Raw genomic sequence first — 19,666 nt, 5'->3', positions numbered from 1 at the left:
ACAAGGCATGACTATCATCAAGTTAGAAACTGAGCTCACGTGTTGAGGTGTTGATTTGAGGTGTTAATCATGAGGGCACTTCATCACCAAAGAGGGGATCCTGTGTTCCTCACCTTGTGTAGAAGAGTTGATAGCAGAAAGAGACACTGAGGAACCAAGCATGAGAGGCTGGTAGGGAGAACTCCTGTGGTTCAAGGTCTGAGCAGGAACCAGGCAGAAATATCTAAAATAGATGTTTCTGTGCATATCTGGGAATATTTAGTGTTCTCTGCCTCTGCCCATGTGCCCGGGCTTCGTAAGAAACAGGAGGAATAAAACTATTGCTCAGCAATTCCCATAGCTGTGGCTATGTCAATGGCTAGTGACACTGTCAGATAACGCAGGCTGGATTCTCCTTTCTAAATGAGAAGGGATGATTCACTTCAGTGCATGATTGAGGCCTCCTCCGTCACACTGCATTTTTAGTTATGTCTGAGAAGCTCTTTAAGTGCATAAAATACTATTGTTCCACAAAAAAGTACACACATGCGCAGCCAAATTTTTAAACATTTTAGTTCCTCCTGAAATGTGAATTCTTTTTACTATGGTTTGTTTCTATTTTCAGCATGAATGACAACTGTGTAAGGTATGAGTGAAGAACTCCAGCTGAGTTGCTTTGGGACATTTGTTCAAGAGTTTTCATGCAAAAATCAGCACACATCTGTTCATAAGGGGCAGTGACTGAAACGGCTTAAAAGTAGCATTTTCCAGTTGTTTGTTTCTTTCATCTTTCATGTTTGATGATGTCAAATAACATGTGAAAGCTCACACAAAAAATACCGTTTTATACCCACCAAATCCAAGTGTGTACGAATGTAACCTGATGTTGCTGAACATCAGATTGTGTCCCCTGTAGCTCAATTCAGATAAAACCTGGATAAAATTCCCTCTTGCACCTTTCTGACCATAGTGGTGCAACAGAAAAGCATCACTTTGTGACTTGTAGATTGCTCCAGTGATTCTAGGTACCTCCTCTATGGAATACACTTGTTTTGCAAAGCAAAGCTCCACAGAAAGAAAAAGGACAAACCAAGTTCTCAGGTGAGAATTCATGTCAGCACAGATGATGCTTAGATTGGGGGATTTTGTCTTTTTTTTTTTCTTAATTTGCCAACAGACACTGCATGGTTAAGCTGAGACATCACAGGATTTTCCACTGGAAGCTAACACTACAGGCATGCATGTGAATTTAAGTCCCTGCTCTTGAAGTAAATAATTACAGTATTTTCCTTGAAGATCCCACCAAAAACATGGAGGTATGTTACCGAATCAAACACTAGAAGGAGGCAGTTTTCATCTTCTCTTCGTAAGCGTTCATAATTAGTACCAAAGTGGTATCTCCTTCTCTGTCCAAATCTCCTAGGGAACTGTTTATTATTCTGACATGCAAGCTGATGCACAGCATTTTTTCCTCACCATCAACCTCCTAAGTGCATTTTTCACCTCCTTGTTCCGAAGGCTGTAGATCAGGGGATTCAGCATAGGAACAACCAGGGTGTAAAATACTGCAGAAATTTTCTCCTGTTCCAGTGAGTATCTTGAACTGGGCTGCACGTGGCTCAAACTCACAGGCCCATAGAAGAGTGTTACAGTTGTCAGATGGGAGGCACAGGTGGATAAAGCTTTGTACCTGCTTGTAGAGCCCATGCTCAGAACAGAGGAGAGGATGTAGAGGTAGGAGATGATAATGAATAGAAGTGTTGACATAGCTATAATCCCTGAGAAGGTTACAAGCACCAGTTCATTGAGATGGTTATCAGAGCAAGTGAGTTGTAGCAGTGGGTTTGTGTCACAAAAAAAGTGATTGATGGTGTTAGGGCCACAGAAGGACAATTTCAGTAAGCCACAAGTATGTACCAATGAGTTACAGAGACCACCTAAATATGACCCAGTCACCAAGCAAACACAGACTCTCCTGGCCATAAGAGAGGTATAAAGCAGTGGGTTGCATATAGCAATGTAGCGGTCATAAGCCATCGCAGCCAGCAGAAATCCTTCTGTGGTCACAAACAGAACAAATGAAAAATGCTGGGCAAGACATTCTGAGTAAGAAATAGTCTTAATCTCCACTAAGATGTTTACCAGCATCCTCGGAATAAAAACAGAAGAATAGCAGAGATCCACAATGGACAAATTAAGGAGGAAGAAATACATGGGTGTTTGCAGCTGGAAGTCAACTGTGATCAAGCTGATCATGCCGAGGTTGCCCAGCAGGGTGATGACATAGATTAGCAGAATCATCACAAAGAGAGGGTGCTGTAGTTTCGGGCAATCCGTCAGTCCCAAGAGGATGAAGTAGGTGACTGTGGTGTGATTGATTACAGTCATCCTCTCCTCTGTAACAGTTTACCTGCAGAGATGAGGTGTGTGATGACTATATAGCTAAGAGAGAAAGAAACATTATTCATGAGTAGTGCTACCATTAAGTAGCACAGAGGCTGAGATTACGTATCTGGACCTTGCTTCCCTTTAGTTCAGCTATGATTCCTTAAAGCATCCTCAAAAACGTTGATAATATTTTCAGAATTGGGAGCATCCTCAAGGAGGAAAATAATAGTGAGGTGCCCAGTGATCTTTCTTTGAGGGACAGCTGCGTACATCTGCAACAACACAGCTACTTTGGTGATGCTAATTTTGATGTGCAGGTGTATCAGCAGTGGCTTCAGAAACACATATGGTAAATGCTGAATGAGTTCTGCAACTTCCTTCATCTTTTCAGCTAAGCATTGCATATTATCTCTTCACCAGGAAAGAATTAAACTCACCGGAGTATATTTCATCTGGAGGAGAAGCTTCTCACTAAAACCAGTGGGTGTCTCTTTAGTCTATGGAAGAGACTTTTCCTTTTCAGTCACTAGGAGAGGCAGCCAGACTACACAACTATTTAAAATGCTAACAAAGGGAGTGGGAAAGGGGCAGGTTTGGGTCTCTTTTATGATAAACTGATGCAGTTCCCAAGCTGCTCTGTGAAGCAGAGCACATAATTGGGTGGTTCCCTTCCCAAGACACAAACTATATTTTATTTGGAAACTATTCACACAAAATAGATAAATAACTTACATTTTTAGATATCTGGGTCTGTTGTTGAATCAGAGGAGACTCAGATAACAGACAATTTCCAGTTTCATTTCCATGTCTAAATGTAATCCAGACATTCAAGTCAGCAAGGGTGCTCCTGCAATCCATGCAAGATTAAGCAGCAGTAGAGGCAACGAGTCATCCTGTTTATTTCAGCCTGTTGTGAAGGGAGTGAGCAGGCTAGAAGCCTACCAATAGGTTGAATTACCCTCTGGGGAGTCCCATCTTCTTCCATTAACTAAAAAAGCAGCTGAGATGTTTAGCTTGACTGTGTTTAATGGAGAATTCTAAAGTTCCGTAACAGAGGAAATTCCTATTTTTCTGTACAACTGTTGAGCATAATGGTTTAAGCTAACCTGACCACCTTGCTGACATGAAAGCTGATATCCTAAAAACAGCAAAAAAGAAAGAAGCTTTAGAGGTCTCTGTGTGTGAAATACAAATAATTTTTTTTCCAGTCTTTCTTGTGCAATCATACCCAGATTTTTTAGAGAAAAAAAGTAAAGATGAGTGAAAGAAGCCTGAGGAATATTGTATGTCTGTAGGACACTGGAAATCAATGGAACACTGAGGAGCACAGACATTTAGGGCTATGAAACTGGTGGTGAATAACATAATCACAGAAGTTTCCCATAGATGTCTTGGCAGCTTGGGTTGCTCAGCTGAAGCAGTTCATGTCCGCTTTGAGTTGTTTGTCACTTGGCCCAGGAGCATCATGACCTCCTATCAACATCTAATACCTTTCCATGAGCATATAGTCTGTGCTGCAGTGCAAACTGTGCTCGTACATATCACCGTGACTTCCCTGCTCCTGCAGCCATTTCCCAACAGATCCCGACAGATACTTGTTCCTGCTTCTGAAAAGACCACGTCACATATTGTGATGAACAACTCCTGAGGAGTAATCTGTTTTTTATAGTTTTTTTCATATGTCTATGACCACTGGATGAAAGACTGAGACTCAGCTGAAGTGGGGGAAGATGTAATTAAGTGACATCTTCAATAAACTGACATCTGTAACAAACTTTTTGAATCAGTCCTTAAAAATTCAGTTCTTGCACATGGTAAAAATGGACAAATGGTTCGGATGCAATACCATCTATCCAGCTGCATTTTGGAAGAGCAGTTTATATCAAATCAAGTTTTGGAATGTTTGAGTCAAACTGATTATTTTGCTCCAAAAACAAAACAAAGTAAGGATATGATTCAGGGAACTGAATTTGAGGTTGTATTAATTCAAATGACTCCAGCAGCTAATAGTTTTGCTGTATCAGTGTCCTGCCGATATGTGACATCAAGAAGTTTCAAGTCCCTTGGTTGGTTATTCCTTCTTCAAACTTAGACTCTAATAAGAAAAAGTCAAATCTTACTTAGAGTCGCACAATAAATAGCCATCAAAATGTAGTCTTTGATAAGATTGAATCAGCAGAAAGATCTGATGGAAAAGTTTAACATGGCTGTGCTCTTGCAGCGTATGCCTATGCTAAAATCTGAGATCAGCATTGTGACATTACATAGTTAATATCAGAAGGCGTAGCAGAAAGAGATGGAAGCTTAGTCATGAGAAGTTTGACCACTTCTCATGAAAGTTTATTCTATGAGAAAAAATAGTGAAAATTGCGTTCTCTGATGGTAGAATATTTGTTTCTTGACTGAAGCTTTAAAAAAAGTTTTCTTAGTGCTATTAAAAAAAGAACACCTATAGGTCTTCAAGGAACACAACTGTTTAGAAATAGCCATTATCAAGGTTGCCACCAGTGTATGTTCATTGAATCCTTATGGTTCTTGAAAACTTATTATTTTAAATGTTTTTGGAGTTCTAGGCTAGACAAGGAACAAAGATTCGCAAAGTACCTTGTAACACTATGCTGTGTTTTAATGGTTTTAACAGCTTTTTGGAGCGTGCCTGGTTTGACATGCAAGGAAGTTATTTACATTATTTACGTTAAAAACTACTACATTAGAAAACTCTTCTATTACTTTGGATTTGACAGTAAAGACTGCAGAAGTGGGCATAATGTGCAGAAGCTGACAGCTTGGTAAGGGTGGGGAAGTCAAGTGGAAAATAGGTCTAAGCTTGTTGACTTACTACTTCTGCAACCATGCTCTGAAATACCTAAGGCTTTGTGTGTCACAACTTTCACTGAATCAAGGCTGCTCTGATAGTATTGCCATTCCTATTATCTCAGCCTACATGGAAAACGTAAGTAGATGTGACTCTGTAAACAGCAATTTTCTTAATTGTCTTTATTTTGAGCTCATGAAATGGGAATTGCCAGTAGTAATTCTCAAGGTATTTTCTTCTGTTACTCTTACGGTACCTACGCTTGTTACTTGTATTTAAAATCCGTGTTTGTCTTTCGTTAAGGGAATAATTATCACTGTTCTTTCATTAAAAATCTTCATAGCTTCCCAGTACGGGACCTGCCACATAAACAGAGAGGCATTATGCAGACTTAGAAACAGCTGAAACTTAAGTTATCACTTTCTTGTTAACTCTTTATCCTTTTCTGTTTGACCTCTTTGGTGCTGTTTCTGGGCCACTGATAAACTGTATTTGTAGTGCTATTTTTACTTATGTAAGAGCTTTGCAATCTTGAGTCACCATCTGAAATGGCAAAATCATTTTTTTCTCTAAGACTCTGCATGTCAGTTGGCACAGCTTTACTTCCTGAAACTGTACACACACAGTAATTTACAGCGTTTGGGATGGCATGCAAAGTCAGTGTTATTAGCATAATTTCACTTCTGCTTTAATATAAATTATTACAATAATACAAGCCATTAGAATAAATACATTAGAATTAATACAAGCCGTTAGATAAAATTCCTGAACAAGATGAAAGCATAACAACAATGGACTTGCTAGTATGCACATACAATGGGTTTCCAGTTGACAAAATTGTTTCCCCTTGTTTGTTATGGCTCCACTTTGGATTCTAAAAGGCCTCTCTCAGGTCTCCCCTGAGCTCTCTCCACTCCAGGCTGAAATATGAGTCAAATTCCTTCTTAAAACTGTGCCTGGATAATACTGGTTAAACTGTATTCAGTCACAGAGCCTAGGATTTTTCATTAATTCACAACATAAGATAAGGACAACTCTATTCTTTTAATTGCTTATTCATTTTTAATAGCAGCTGTATTAGCAAAAATGTAAAATTGAAGGAAGTTCTGTATTCATCCAAATGGCAAGATGCCAATGCTTTTATAGAGAAGAATAATTATGCTACAACTTGTTAAATTTTCTGGGCTTGATTTTGCTAGCATGAAGGATTCAGCTTGACGTTTATCGTTTCACAATAGCTTTTCTAGAATAATACATCTAACTCAATATATTTCCCTGTCTTGTAACTTCATTTAATACTCTCCAGTGTCCCATCTTTTGAGCCTTTTTAGATAGTAGAATTAAACTGCTGTGTTATTGCATTTCAAATGCTGATACACTGGAAAACTGTTGTCCAATTCAACAAATATCTCCAAAAATGTTGTAGGATGTCTTTTCTGTTGTGCTTATTCTGATCTTTTTGATGTATTTCACCTGGCTGGGATTTTTTACTTCTAGTATTCCAGATTTCCAGTTCTATCTGTGTTTTTCTGAACAGAATAAGTGGAAAAAATAGCGTACAGTCAGAGGTGACAGGGTTTTTGCAGATCACTGCCCAACTCCAAATAAGTATAGATTAAACTTAACAGCCAGTGACCAAAAGCTTCCAAACACAACATGTGCAAACTTACTTTGGTGCTCCTTCCAGCTGATGCCAAGGGACTGCTGCAAGCTGAGCACTGATACATTTTCATCTGTACCTGCTTCAAGGGAGAAAACAAAAAAGGAACATAACTGATAATGTCTCAAAACGTTTAAGTGAAATACTACCTTCAGACTGTGTTATTTCTACCGTTATTGCCACTAATTGCAGAGCTTCTTCTTTGAATACAGATTAATTTAGATTTGTTTTTGCTATTATTCTTTTAAGGCCTCAAGATTGACAGACAACATACATTTCATTTCCCCCCATCTTGTTGCTTTCTTATTTTCAAATGTAGTTGTTGTAAAGAGGCGTATCGACCCATCCACATCTTCTATCGTAGGGTGGCCAGCCTGCATGTCTAATACAAAACTACACATACAAGAGAAAAACGTGACTAGAAAGAGATGGACAAATACAGTTTGCAGCTATGTACTTGTGCTTATTTTAAGTGGACTGGTTGGAGCAGACTGGATCTTCCTTCTGTCGCTTTCTGTACTTTTAAGTAACTTTATCACGGATAGATGCCGAGTGAAGTGTTGCTTTCCTCTTGAAGGAAAAAGATTTTTGGCACATTGCTGTACGGTGGCGGTGGATTCTGAAATATGTGAGCTGCAGGCTGCAGGTGTTGTTTCAAGCTTTGTAGTTAGAAGGCAGAACAAACAGAAGGGTCTGTATGATATATATGTAGTCACATATGCAGTAATTAAAAGCAATTACTTGAGCCTGGCTTATAACTACTGAAGTATCAGCAGTGGTAGAAATGGAAATGGGAGTCTCAGAATAAGAACATATACTGTGTGGCTCTATACTGTGTGGCTCATATGTGCTACTCCAAGAATTGCTGTGCTGCTGAGAACCAAGTGCAGTGAGGTGCGTGTGGAGGACTTGGTGCTGCTTTTACTCGGTATTTCGGTTCACAGCTTTCTGGGAGTGAAAACAGAGGAGTCACAGCCATCAGCAAAACAAAAGAAAGTGACACATATGTACCCTGGGTGTTTGGTGTGACTTCAGGTCCTGTCCATATAAATGCTGGTTTTCTGCCTCTCTCCTCTGTGATGTAAAGCTTCTTGATAAGCTGAAGGCTGCTGAGAACATTTGCTATGTCGTAAACCCTCCTGATTTTGGCTGAAACAAATGCATGTAAAGCAGAGCAATTTTTAATAACGAGCTACAACTGATCTGATTACAAAAGCTGTGGTGTATTTTTAGCGGTTGAAAGGACAAGTCTTCATTTATGAGAACTGTTTTGGTGTGTTATGACTTAACATCACAGACATGACAGCTTTTTTGTTGCATTTGTACTATTTCATGCAAAAGAAAAGAATAAAAAATAAAAGGTGAGCTTGAGAACCAAAGAAAAGTATAATTAAGAAGGAAACGCGAGATGAATTGTAGATCCCTCAAGAGCAAGCACATGTTCTCAACTATTAGAACACCCAAGCCTAGACCTCGAAGCACCTTTACATATGAATGGGGAGGAAATGCACAGGGAACTGAAAGAAGGGTAAAATAATGAAGAAACAATTGGCAGTTACAACATTGGGTGTCGCTTCCTCATGTGCTTAATCTTTAAGGACTTGGACAGTATTTCTTTAGGCTTCCATCGATCGTTGCTTTGGAGGTTCCAACACTGCAAGGTGAAGGTGACAGCACTTCACACTGCAGTCTTGTACCAGATTTGCTCATTTAGCTCACACTTGAGTTTAGAGAAGGATCAAGAAGCAGATGGGAACAGCAGCCTTTTACTTACTTTTAAACTTGCTTTTATCAGAGACTTCCAACTGATCTACAATTAAGATTTCAGCAGCGACTTCAAGGCTTATTATTTGTGGGGTTGATACAAGAAACAGCATCACAAATTTCTGACTCATCAGTCGCAGAGATTTGTCTTTCTTGCTAATTACAGAGGCTGCAGCAGACAGGAAAAGAGGATTAAAGCATCAAGTGACATGCCAGCCACAAACATTTGTATAACGCTGTAGAAATTTGTCAGCAACAAGGATGAGAGCAAACAACACAACAACTAGGCAGGGCCAGCACTGAGCCCAGAATTGAGTTTCTACACAGCTAGCATTGGGAAATCAGGTGGATGCCACATCTGACTATAAAACTGTGATATATTCCCATGCATCTCTCCTATCACCTACCCTGTGATTTATCTATTTGTTATAGATATTCATCATCATGAGTGCATGTTGTTCTTGGCGTTACAGGGAAACCTTACCAGCACGGAACTCCATTCCTGGGTGCTCCACGGAACACATTTCTGTTTGCTCACTGGTGCTGAAAGATCTTACCACTTCTTGACTTCTTTTCCCATCCAAATCAAACTCATTCTTGTACTCTCTTTTCTTGATCGTCTCAATTAGGAGCATGTATTTGTTCTCTTCTCCAGCTTTCTTCAAGGTCTGCAGGGTTTTGGCAAGGTTATGCCTCCCGTGCCAGATGTATTTGTTTTGGGCAAGGCGGCTCAGCATGTGCAGGCTCTCCAACACATTCACAATGTCATAGATACGTCTGCGTTCACACTCTGCAGAAATGAAAGGCAGAAACGAAACGTTCTTGGAAACTCCTGCTCCACAATTGCTTTATAATTGTCTTTTAGGTGCTATCCTACAGTTTGCTGTAACAATTCAAACACCGTTACAGCAGTGTGGTTCGTAACTACGATGGGCTTCATAAAACAGCAGAATATTGGAATTTCACCATTCTGACAGCAGGAAAGCTTCAGCTTTGTGTTAGCGATTTGGACTCTAAGCCATCATTTCCATGTCAAAAAAAAACTCTACAAACCAACAGGTTTACTTGTGCTCTCCACGAATGTTAAGTTTATTTGCTAAGTTCAGCACGCTGGAGAAGCTGGTTTAAAAGAACTGTGGGAGGAGTGAGGAGGTGGAGGGTTTAAGTGTTCCGGCTGCGACAGAGTGTGGCACGATGTCAGGGTGCTCGATGGGCTCGTGCAATAGCACATCCACCAACTTACTGAGCTCCTCAGCTACTTCATCGAGGCAAATGCAGTAGTTCTCCTCAGCGCTGGGGTAATCGGGGTACCGAGCCAGGAATCTGCGGCACAGGGATCCCAGGCTCTTCTCCCTGCGCGTCGTCGGAGCCCTTCCTCGCTCGTCTCCCGGTGAGTGCTCCTACGCAGAGCGAGACGAGAGTCCGGTGTAGAGACGTTAAAGAGCTTTCCTGCCGGCGGGAGGGCTGCGAGGGACGGCCTCGCATGGCCCGCTGCCAAGAGGCAAAGCAAACGGCCCACGGGTACCTGAGACCGGCTCCGCTCGCGGCAGCGGATCTCGAGGCTGGCGGCTCTGATCAGCAGCTTCAGGTTAGCGGTGGGCGTCCAGGGCTCGGCGGGAAGGGCCGCCCCGGGCTTGGGGGGCGTGGCGAGCGGCTGACAGCAGCCCGCCTGCTTCGGGGGAGTCCGCAGCGGCGCGTCGGGACGGTTCTCCTGCGGAGAGAAGCGGGGAGACGGGAGGGACGGGGCCGAGCGAGCGTTACGGCGCCGGGGAGGAGGGGCCTCGGCCGCGGTACCTTGTTTCCGGAGCCCATCTCGGCCGCGGGGGACCGCCCCGCTCCGCTCCGTCGACGGGCGGAACTCATCTGAGATGCTCTGAGGCGGTCTCTGCAGCTCCGCACGGACGTTTGAACCGAGAGCGCGGAGCCTCCGGTTGGGGCGGGCCCGACCGATCAGCTGGCGGCCTCGCGCACCGCTCGGCCAATCAGAGCGGCGGGTTGGTGGGCCGGCGGCGCGTGCCTCTCCCGCCGTCCGCCCCAACGGCTGCGGCGCACGGGGCGGCCCCGTTCCCGCCTTGCTGCACCTGAGGCGAGCATATCTGCTTTATATGTAATAGGAGCCATAACTGCAAGAAGCCCGCGAACGTGACCATATGCACAGTCCTTGGGTCTCTGCTGACAGTATATACGTTACTAAAAGTCATTTCTTCATATTAGAGGAAAAGAATTGAGGAAAGATTTGGAGCTGAGCCGTCCTTGATGCTATCAAATAAGAAAAAAGGCCCCGAGTGTTCCTGGTTGTGAGCTGCTTCTGGATGCAAGCAGGGAGCGAGTTGGACCGTGACTGTAAGTGCGTGTGTTGATGTAGAAAAGGTTGCGGGGCTGAGGTTGGTCCATGTTACTGCTGCTATTGCAGCTCAGGAGCTGCTGGAGTGATTCCTTGTATGACTGTGCTCCCTCAGATGATCTCCCGTTTTCTCAGGCAATGCATGTGATGCTAACAGAGCTGACAGGCCAAAAAATGAGTTCACTCTGCAGAGTTGAAGTTTACCGAGTCGCTCGCCATTTGTGGTTGTTAATCCATTCGTGCACGTGTCAAACGAATGTGATTTCTGTGGGTGTGAATAAACACAGCGAGCTCTTAGTATTTTCAAAGGGTCCTTTCTGCCATTACTTAGGGCAGCAGGGGATGCGTTTCGTTTCTTCTAAGGTTAAAGGGAAAAACGTTTCTTTCCTTTGCTGAGGAAAGCTACTGCTTGTGTTATTTGTAGTAAACGATGTGTCGGTTGCCATGTTCCTCCTTTAACATATCTCTTTAGGATGGAGAAGTGGTGGTCAAAATAGCAATAACCAGGCAGCGGTAACAAATTCAAAAGGATGCAGCCTCTGTGTCAGAAGCAGAGCTCCAAATGTCGCAGTTGAGGCTCGCCAGTATTGATAAGTGTTTTAGATGTGAGTAATTGAAACTCGCTGCTGCTCTGTGCTTCTAGCAAAGTGTGAAATTGAGGAACCAGAAGGCAGTGCCTCTCATCTACAGCTGGAGGAACAAGGAGGTAAATGGTGCCCTATGCAGAGCCATAGCCACCAACACGTGATTTCACTGATCCTTCATCTGTCCAGTGAGATCCCATTTTGACTTTTAAAGGATGATTCACTTAAAAAAATCAAATTAAGAAACCCCTTGAGCACATATTCAATTTTTAGTCTCTTCCTATATGCAAAGGCACATACATTTTATCTGTATTAAAGTGCTATTTTCATGAGAACATTTCCTGATCTGAAGTTTATTGTATATAGAACAGCATTTGTTTTCTTTAACCTTGTTCAAAATATGAAAACCATTTCGATGTATGTTGTAAAATGTTACCAAGGTTTACTTATTAGGTGAATTGCTGAGAAGAATGCAGTGAATTCATGCTGCAATCAGGGATGAGCTATAGAAACAACATATTATTGAGATCGTTAATAAAATATTTCTTGCTTTTCTTTATTTGTGATAAGATTGCTTATGACTAAGGTGAAAATACTTCAAGTGGATTAGTTGTTAATCATGCTGGTTGAAAAGTAAATGCAGCGTGAAAGAGAAGGAGCTTTAGTTTTGTGTTTGTACCTATAGCATTAGCAGAGCTGCTTTCCACTGTGACAGCAAAACACACGCAATTCATTTCTCTGTACTATAACAGCATCAGAACATATGCGTCAAAGCAAGAAATGTTCTCTTTTATAGCAGTGTATGGGAACTGTTGAATCATGGCCCGATCCACTGATTGATCACCTGAGGTGAGCACTGAGTCAATTGCAGGAGCACAGGTGGAAGGCAATGCACCTGTGTGACTGGAAAGGGTGGAACTTGGCTCTACCTCTCCTAGACCCCATTTAAGGTCTGACTAGCACTGGGGAAGGTCATCTTGTTGGAATTCAATCTCTTTCTGGAGATCACTCCCTCTGGAGTTTTCTATTGTGAGCCTATGCCCCAGGTGAGCTTTCCTTTGTTTTATATTTTCTCTTTCCAGTAGAAACTTTAACTAGAAAGGTTATCTAGTTATGCAATCTGTGGAATGCCATCAGAACTACGTTACTACTTGGAATTGATCATTCTGTTAAATATACAGAGCAGTTAATGGAAGGTGTCTGTAGTGAAGAATAAGAACGCAATTTGCTTGCAGTTGTTTTCCCTGAAGGCCTTCCTATTTTGCAGAAATTATTATTAATAATGATTATTACTACTAATATTAGTCATAAGGATGGTAGAAGTGCAATTCAGTTATGCTGTCCAAGTAGATTTGGGAAGTAGTGTTTTCTGGTTTGCTTATGTACATCATAGATTTGCGATGACTTGCAGCTCTGAAACCGCATCCCCACATCAAAGAGCTGTTGGAACAATACATCTTGCAGTCTTCTATGTGGATTTCCACAGACATAGTCTAAGAGGGATGGTGAAGAGGCCAATTCTCAGTGAATCGATTGATTTAACTGGTAGGAAAGAGGGCAGACGTGAAGAATGAGGGTCTGCCTGACTTAAGGGAAAAAAGAAGAAAACAAAGCATCTGCACCTATTAACAGTCCCACAGGCAGTTGCATCTGAGCTAATTCTACACATGTGGTGTTTCAGGGACACTGCAATCTTTTTCATTTAGCAGATGAACGAGAAGCAGGAGCTGTGTATCCATCTATAAGCCAGAGATTTCCTTAAAGAAAAACTCAATTATAAGTGCTTTACTAAGGATGTGGAGTCTGAAGACAGTTTTGACCAGAGCTTTTCTACGCTTCTATGTTTGCTTATTTCCCTTAAACTGGATTAATATCATGGCTCTTTGTAAAGCTGCTTTAAAGAAAGCTGCTTTAAAGATCAGTGAACGTTAGAATCATAGAATTAAGGAATATCCCGAGTTGGAAGGGACCTGTAAGGGATCATCAAGTCCAGCCCCTGGCTCCACACAGGGCTACTTAAGAATTAAACCAAATGTCTGGAAGAGTCACCCAGTTGCATCTTGAACTCTGGCAAGCTCAGTGCCACGATCACTTCTCTGGGAGGCTTGTTCCAGTACCCGATCACCTTGCTGGAGAAGAACTTTATCCTGAAATCCAAACTGAACCTCCCCTACTACAGCTCCATGCCATTCCATTGAGCTCTCTCACTATCTCCAGAGAGAGCAGAACAGTGCTTCCCCCCGTAGCCCCCCACTGAGGAAGCAGTGGGCTGCCAAGAGGTTTCTCCTCAGTCTGCTCTTTTATGGGCTTAAAAAATCAAGGGACTTCACCTGCTCTTCACATGTTTCTCCCTCAAGTCCATTCACTTTGCCTGCAACCCTCCCTTGGACACTCTTTAGTAGTTTTATGTCCTTTTCGTACTGCACACCTACAATTGTACCCAGGACTTGAGGCAAAGCTGCACTGGTGTACCGTAGAGCAGGAAAATCCTCTAGTTTGCCTGGCTAGTAACGCCATGCTTGATTTGCTCCAGGATATGGTTGGTCTTCCTGGCTCCAAGGCACGCTGCTGACACATATTCACCTTGCTGTTCACTAGGACCCTCAGATCTCTTTGAGCAGGGCTGCTCTCCAGCATCTCTCCTGCCTGTCTATATTGCGTAGCCAGGGCTGCCTCTTCCCGGGTGCAGAATCTGGCACTCTTGTTAAACTTCACGCGGTTGGTAATTGCTCAGCTCTCTAATTTTTTTCTAGATCTCTCTCCAAGGGCTCTCCGCCCTCAGTGGTGTCAACAGTTCCTCCCAATTTAGTATCATCAACGAACATGCTCAAGACACTTCCTAGTCCTACCTCCAAGTCATTAATGAAAACGTTAAAGAGAACTGAACCTGAAAGGAGCTCTGGGGAATCCCTCTGGTGAGCGGCCACTGGCCTGATGGAAATCCATTTTGTATCAGCCAATTTCTCTCTCTCATCCCCCTGTGTGTTTGTATTCCAAATGAATATTCTGTGTTTCCCCCTAGACACAATTTGAGACACTCTTTTAATTTTAAAGTATTGGTATTATGAACTCTATCCTTAAACGTGTAGAAGAGCACAAACCCACTTTACTAGCATAGCAGCTAAGAATTTTTCTGCCACAAGTTCATTGCTTTCTCCAAGGTAAGTCTCAGTGAAGGTAACTCTTCTTGGTGCACACACCCTCCTGTTTAATCCAACATATGTGAAGTCAATCTCTTCTCTTCACACCAGGGATGTGAAAAGGATACTGGAGGCATTCAGATGTTAAGCAAGTATCTAAAAAAAAAAACTTGTCTATAAACAGGCTTGAGAAGTGGAGACCTTGGGCTCGAGACAGAGCAAAGAAACGTAAGGAAGAGTATAGACTCACAGGGGTGTGGTATTAATGTTTCTGTAATACCGTTGCACTTCCAATGCCAGAAAATCAGTGCTAGAGGCATGCTCAGGGTATAGTCACACCTCGTGGTTTGTGACTCAGCTCAAACAACAAACGTATTTGGGAAGGGACATGTAGGTGTCTATATGTCACCAAGATGCATATGACCTCAGTGTACTCATGGCCGTTGCTTATAAATGAGTTGTCTCAGTGTCCAAGTGGCTTTGACTGTATTGACTAGTTCTATCTTGTGGAAAAAGAATCTCAAGACGCTTGATAATAACAAAAGCAGTTGTAAACATTGCTTGTTTTTCTCGTGGGACAATTCAACTGAGAGCAATTGCTCTGCAATAAAAGCATGCTTTCAAACAGTAATCTTCATTTGTACAGGCCAGTTGTTTCAGGTATCTGAATGGAGAATTTCAATTGCGGTTTTGCATTTATTTACACCTCATCGCTTTTTCATCCGAGATGGGGATTTTCTAAAGGCAGTTTGGGACTGGTTCCCTCCATCCAGCAGCAAGGACTTACAGCAGGAAGTATGAATCACAGGTGACCAGCGAATGACATAACTGTTGTGTCCTGATATTTCTTGTCCTAGACATGACTGTAGAGAGGTAAGAAATTCATTTAAGTTTTGTGCAACCAAAACAAGCACTGAATTTCAATTCTATCCATCCATTCCCTCTCCCTGTCTCCCTCTGTCTCTGGGAATTGTTTTCTTCCCAAACATGCTGAGTGTTTCCAGAGAAAAAGCATACAGAACTCCTCTACTATGTGCAGTTTCTCAAATGAACTTGTTTTCTCAAACACAGGTACAGAACCAGTTCTGAAACAAACAAAAAAAAAAAAAACAGGAAAAAGAGAACCCATTTCTTTTCTGTGATTGATTTGTGTGTGTGCGTGACGTTTTGCCAGTGTGGGTCTCTGACATTAACTATGTTTATTTTACAGGACACTGACTTAAGGAAGACATCCAGGAAGTCAGTCCTCTCTGTCTTGAACTTTTGATGACGGGATCATAGTGGCAAGCATTAGCAAATTATAAAACCTTTCATGGTCTTTCTTCTGTTTTCCACTGTATAAGACTGGTGACACAGCAGATGCCTTCACCACAGAATTAATTAAAGGTTCTCAGTACTGAAGTTTTCAGTATCTTAATGAAGAACATGCATGACTTGGTAGATGCATCACAATGAACAATAAAAATTTAGTATCTGGCTAGTGCTCATTCTCTAAAAGCATTTTAGGACCTTGGGGTTTTCTCAAGTCCCTTCTACCAGATCACTGATAATGGATGAGAGCATTGCATTTTTCCTTACCCCATTAATTTCTAAGCACTAATAAAATCTATATCAGATGACCTCTTGCACCTGATGTATGATAGGACACCAGTGAAACCCAATGGCTTCAGGAAACTGCACCACACCAACCACGTTCACTCTGTCTGGGCTGACAGACAATCCAAGGCTGCAGATCCCTCTCTTCATGGTGTTTTTAGCCACCTACACCACCACTTTGCTGACAAATCTGGGTCTGATTGCGTTAATCAGCATCGATCTCCAGCTTCAAACCCCGATGTATTTTTTCCTCCAAAATCTCTCTCTCACAGATGCTGCTTATTCCACAGTCATCACTCCTAAAATCATAGAATATCCTGAGTTGATCACAAGGATCATCTGGTCCAACCTTCTCTATGTCTGAGAGCAGTGTGGCTGCAATATTCTTGATGTGCTGCTAAGATAATTCCCTCCCAGGATGCAAAGCTCTTTCTACTTTTGCCTTTCTTTCCCTCTAGTTCTTTGCTTTGCATTGACTCTGTGAAACAGAAGTTTCCTATTTCCTTCAGTTTTGTGGGTTTTGTTGTTCCTGAGCTGTGAGTTCTCTTTTCGTGTTTATTATGCACTTTGGTCACAAAGAGCTCTATTATAAAGGTAGCTCTACACACACTGGCGGACAGAATCTTTTCTTCTGTTATTATTAATGTCAGAAAATGGCTTTGGATGTTCAGCTAACCCCTTGATAGTTAACATCACTGTGCTGGGGAACCTTGGGATGATCATTTTGATTTGAACTCACCTCCAGCTCCACACTCCCATGTATTTCTTTCTCAGTAACTTGTCTGTGATCAACCTCTGTTCTTCTACTATCTTTCCTCCAACGATGCTGGGGAACTTCTTCACGCAGAGGAAAACCATTTCCTACTCTGCATGCCTTTCCCAGACTTTCTTTTTTACTGTTTTCATCACCACGGAGGGCTTTTTGCTAACTGCAATGGCATATGACCGTTATGTAGCCATCTGCAGCCCACTGCTCTATAGCACTGTTATGACCAAGAGAGTCTGTACACAGTTTGTGGTGGGATCATAAGTCATGAGACTCCTGAACTCACTGACACACACCTGCGGCTTGCCTGGGCTGACGTTCTGTGGTCCCAGTGTCATCAATCATTACTTTTGTGACATTCCTCCCTTGCTGCAACTTGCATGCTCTGATACCCATCATAATGAGACTTTGCTATTAGCTTTCTCTACAGTCATCATCAGCTTCACTCTCTTTGTCATCACTGTTTCCTATATGCTTATCCTATCTGTCATCCTGAAGATCAAGTCAGATGATGGCAGGAAGAAAGCCTTCCACACCTGCGCCTCTCACTTGGCGGCCACCACTATTTTCTTTGGATCCCTTTCAGCTACATCCAGCCCAGCTCCAGCTACTCAACAGACGAGGAGAAAGTCTCAGCGGTTTTCTATGCACCCTATGCTGGTCCCTATGCTGAACCCCTTGATCTACAGCCTGAGAAACAAGAAGGTGAGGAGCAGCTTCGGAAGGACTTTAAGGCTGAGAGTGCTTTTCCACTAATTACTGCGTGCACCTTGCATAATATGCTAAGCTGAGAGAAAGGACTTTGGGGTTATGGTTCCAAATAGCAAAATTCAATGGCAAAACGTACATGATTATACTGTGCATACCATATTTAATTTTCTTCTGTGGTATCCCAATGCCGCTCAACTCAAGCTCTTAACTATTTCATAATACGTTGTCAATTATACTGTTAATTGAAACAAATGTTGTATTAAAAAATTCATAAATCCCTTTCAGTAGGAGTGAAATAATCTCTGTTAAAAACTTGGCTGTGTACATTTGCACTTTTTGTGATTATCTTAAAGGGTTTCATAAGTATAGCTGAAAGTGCAGCATGTTGAAGGAGGTCTCATCCCTGCACAGAGGTGTTCTACCCTCATTTGAGAATCCAGTCTATGTTATTTGTCAGTGTTATTATCAAAACTATGCAAACTGCTGAGCAATGAGGCACGTTGGCCAGGGAGAACACCCAGGTTGAACAAATGTGCACAGGAACATTTATTTCAGATATTTCTACCTAGTCCTTGAAATAAGGAAGATCTACTGCTGGCTGCTCATTCTTGGTTCCTCAGCCTTTCCTCCTGCTTTCCTCTCTTTTGAACAAGGTGAGAAACACAGGGATCTCCTGTGGTGATGATGTGCCCTCATGACTCACACCTCAGATCAAGAGGAATTGCATCAGCCACCGCAAAGGTTAAGACCCACAGTGTGCGTACATGTCTTCAGTGACCTGATCAGCCTCATCAGGGACCTTTCTCCCACTGTCACAGGCTCCGGTGCTTTTACTCAGCTCCGGGCTTCTATTCTGCTTTTGACTCGTGTCCCAGGAGCACTGAACTCTGCATACCTTATGAAGCCTCTTGATCCAGACTTCAACATGTGAGCTGAGTTTCTAGCTTGACCCTAGGCATGCCTTGTTCCTCTGAACACGCTTGGCAATTCCTAGGTCTAATCCTAACCCTGACTTGTGAATTGGACTTGGACTGCCTTGTCACCATGACAATGCCTGGCATCCAAGAGTAGGTTGTGTATTTGTGTTTGCGTTGTTCAAGGTCTATAACTTGTTCACAGGGCCATGTTGTCTGGAAGGTAACCAGCCATCCCTATTTAATCAGCATCTTCAGTGATGTTCCCCAAATTGCACTGTTGGCTGGAGCCACAGTCTGCTCGTGGTACAGTGCAACAAAACACAGTGACACGCAATTCCTGCAAAGGGTGGTGTGTGTGCCAAGAAAACAATCCCTAAGGACAAGAATATCACTCCTTCATTTAACAGTAAGAGGGAAACTCAATCGTAAGGGAACTGGTTAGCCAAAGGTGGGAAGATTGATTCAAATTTGAAGTTAGTTTTGAGAAGTTCTTCCAAAATCACAGCCCATATCTGCCTCTATACCCATCTCTTGCTCCTCCCTGCTTTATGGTCGCTGTATAGAAATAAAATGACTGTATGCACACTGTGTGAGAGCCTGGCAAAAGAGCATGTTTCATAATGCAACTGCCATTAGAGGTGCTAGCACTCGCATCCATTACCCAAAAGACGCAGGGCACACCTTCTGGATGGATGTCTCTTCACGCTTTCGTTTAATGTATTTTTCGGTTTTGGTTAGTCGGTTTGGTTCGCAGGGTAGGTTTGCTTTTTCTTATTTCCATGACACAAAACTTCACGGCGAGCGGCTACGCCACCGAACGAAACCGGCCCCCCGCCCCCCAAACTACTCGTAGTTCCCCTGCCGCCCCGCCCCCATGGCGGCAGCCAGCACGAAACTACATCCCCCCAGCATGCCTCGCGCCGCGCTTTGCCCGCTGGGAGGGGCCGCCCCATCCCGTTGCCGCGGTGCATTCTGGTACGCATAGTCAAGCTCCCCGACCCC

At 42.7% G+C, this 19,666-nt stretch overlaps 2 protein-coding genes and 1 pseudogene across 2 annotated transcripts; 1 reads left to right on the top strand and 2 right to left on the bottom strand.

Moving 5' to 3' along the window:
- Positions 1-1,413: 1,413 nt before the first annotated feature.
- LOC136060816 (olfactory receptor-like protein COR8) lies at positions 1,414-7,133 on the bottom strand. The gene is made up of 2 exons (XM_065755614.1): positions 7,119-7,133; positions 1,414-2,349 (listed from the first exon to the last, which is right to left on the bottom strand). Exons 1-2 carry the CDS (start codon positions 7,131-7,133, stop codon positions 1,414-1,416), a joined length of 951 nt encoding a protein of 316 aa, XP_065611686.1.
- Positions 7,134-7,291: 158 nt separating this feature from the next.
- LOC136060815 (transcription factor E2F8-like) lies at positions 7,292-13,024 on the bottom strand. The gene is made up of 7 exons (XM_065755613.1): positions 12,990-13,024; positions 10,126-10,702; positions 9,850-10,006; positions 9,091-9,396; positions 8,617-8,775; positions 7,759-7,991; positions 7,292-7,441 (listed from the first exon to the last, which is right to left on the bottom strand). The coding sequence occupies exons 1-7, from the start codon at positions 13,022-13,024 to the stop codon at positions 7,292-7,294; spliced, it is 1,617 nt and encodes a 538-aa protein (XP_065611685.1).
- Positions 13,025-16,334: 3,310 nt separating this feature from the next.
- On the top strand, positions 16,335-17,792 carry LOC136060648 (olfactory receptor 5J3-like; annotated as a pseudogene).
- Positions 17,793-19,666: the final 1,874 nt, after the last annotated feature.

This window comes from Cyrtonyx montezumae, unplaced genomic scaffold, assembly GCF_038088225.1.
Source record: "Cyrtonyx montezumae isolate F1298 unplaced genomic scaffold, pur_monq_1.0 scaffold_10, whole genome shotgun sequence".
NCBI classification, from domain to species: domain Eukaryota; kingdom Metazoa; phylum Chordata; class Aves; order Galliformes; family Odontophoridae; genus Cyrtonyx; species Cyrtonyx montezumae.
This window is presented reverse-complemented; position numbering and strand designations above follow the sequence as displayed.

What these genes read in the sequence shown, in the direction of transcription:
- LOC136060815 (XM_065755613.1), bottom strand. Translation starts at nt 13,024, where the DNA reads ATGTCTGTGGAAATCCACATAGAAGACTGCAAGAT. An exon ending in CACATAGAAGACTGCAAGAT is followed by an intron (nt 10,703 to 12,989) that starts GTATTGTTCCAA and finishes CATATAAAGCAG; the next exon opens with ATATGCTCGCCTCAGGTGCA. An exon ending in GGAGCCGGTCTCAGGTACCC is followed by an intron (nt 10,007 to 10,125) that starts GTGGGCCGTTTG and finishes CGCTCTGCGTAG; the next exon opens with GAGCACTCACCGGGAGACGA.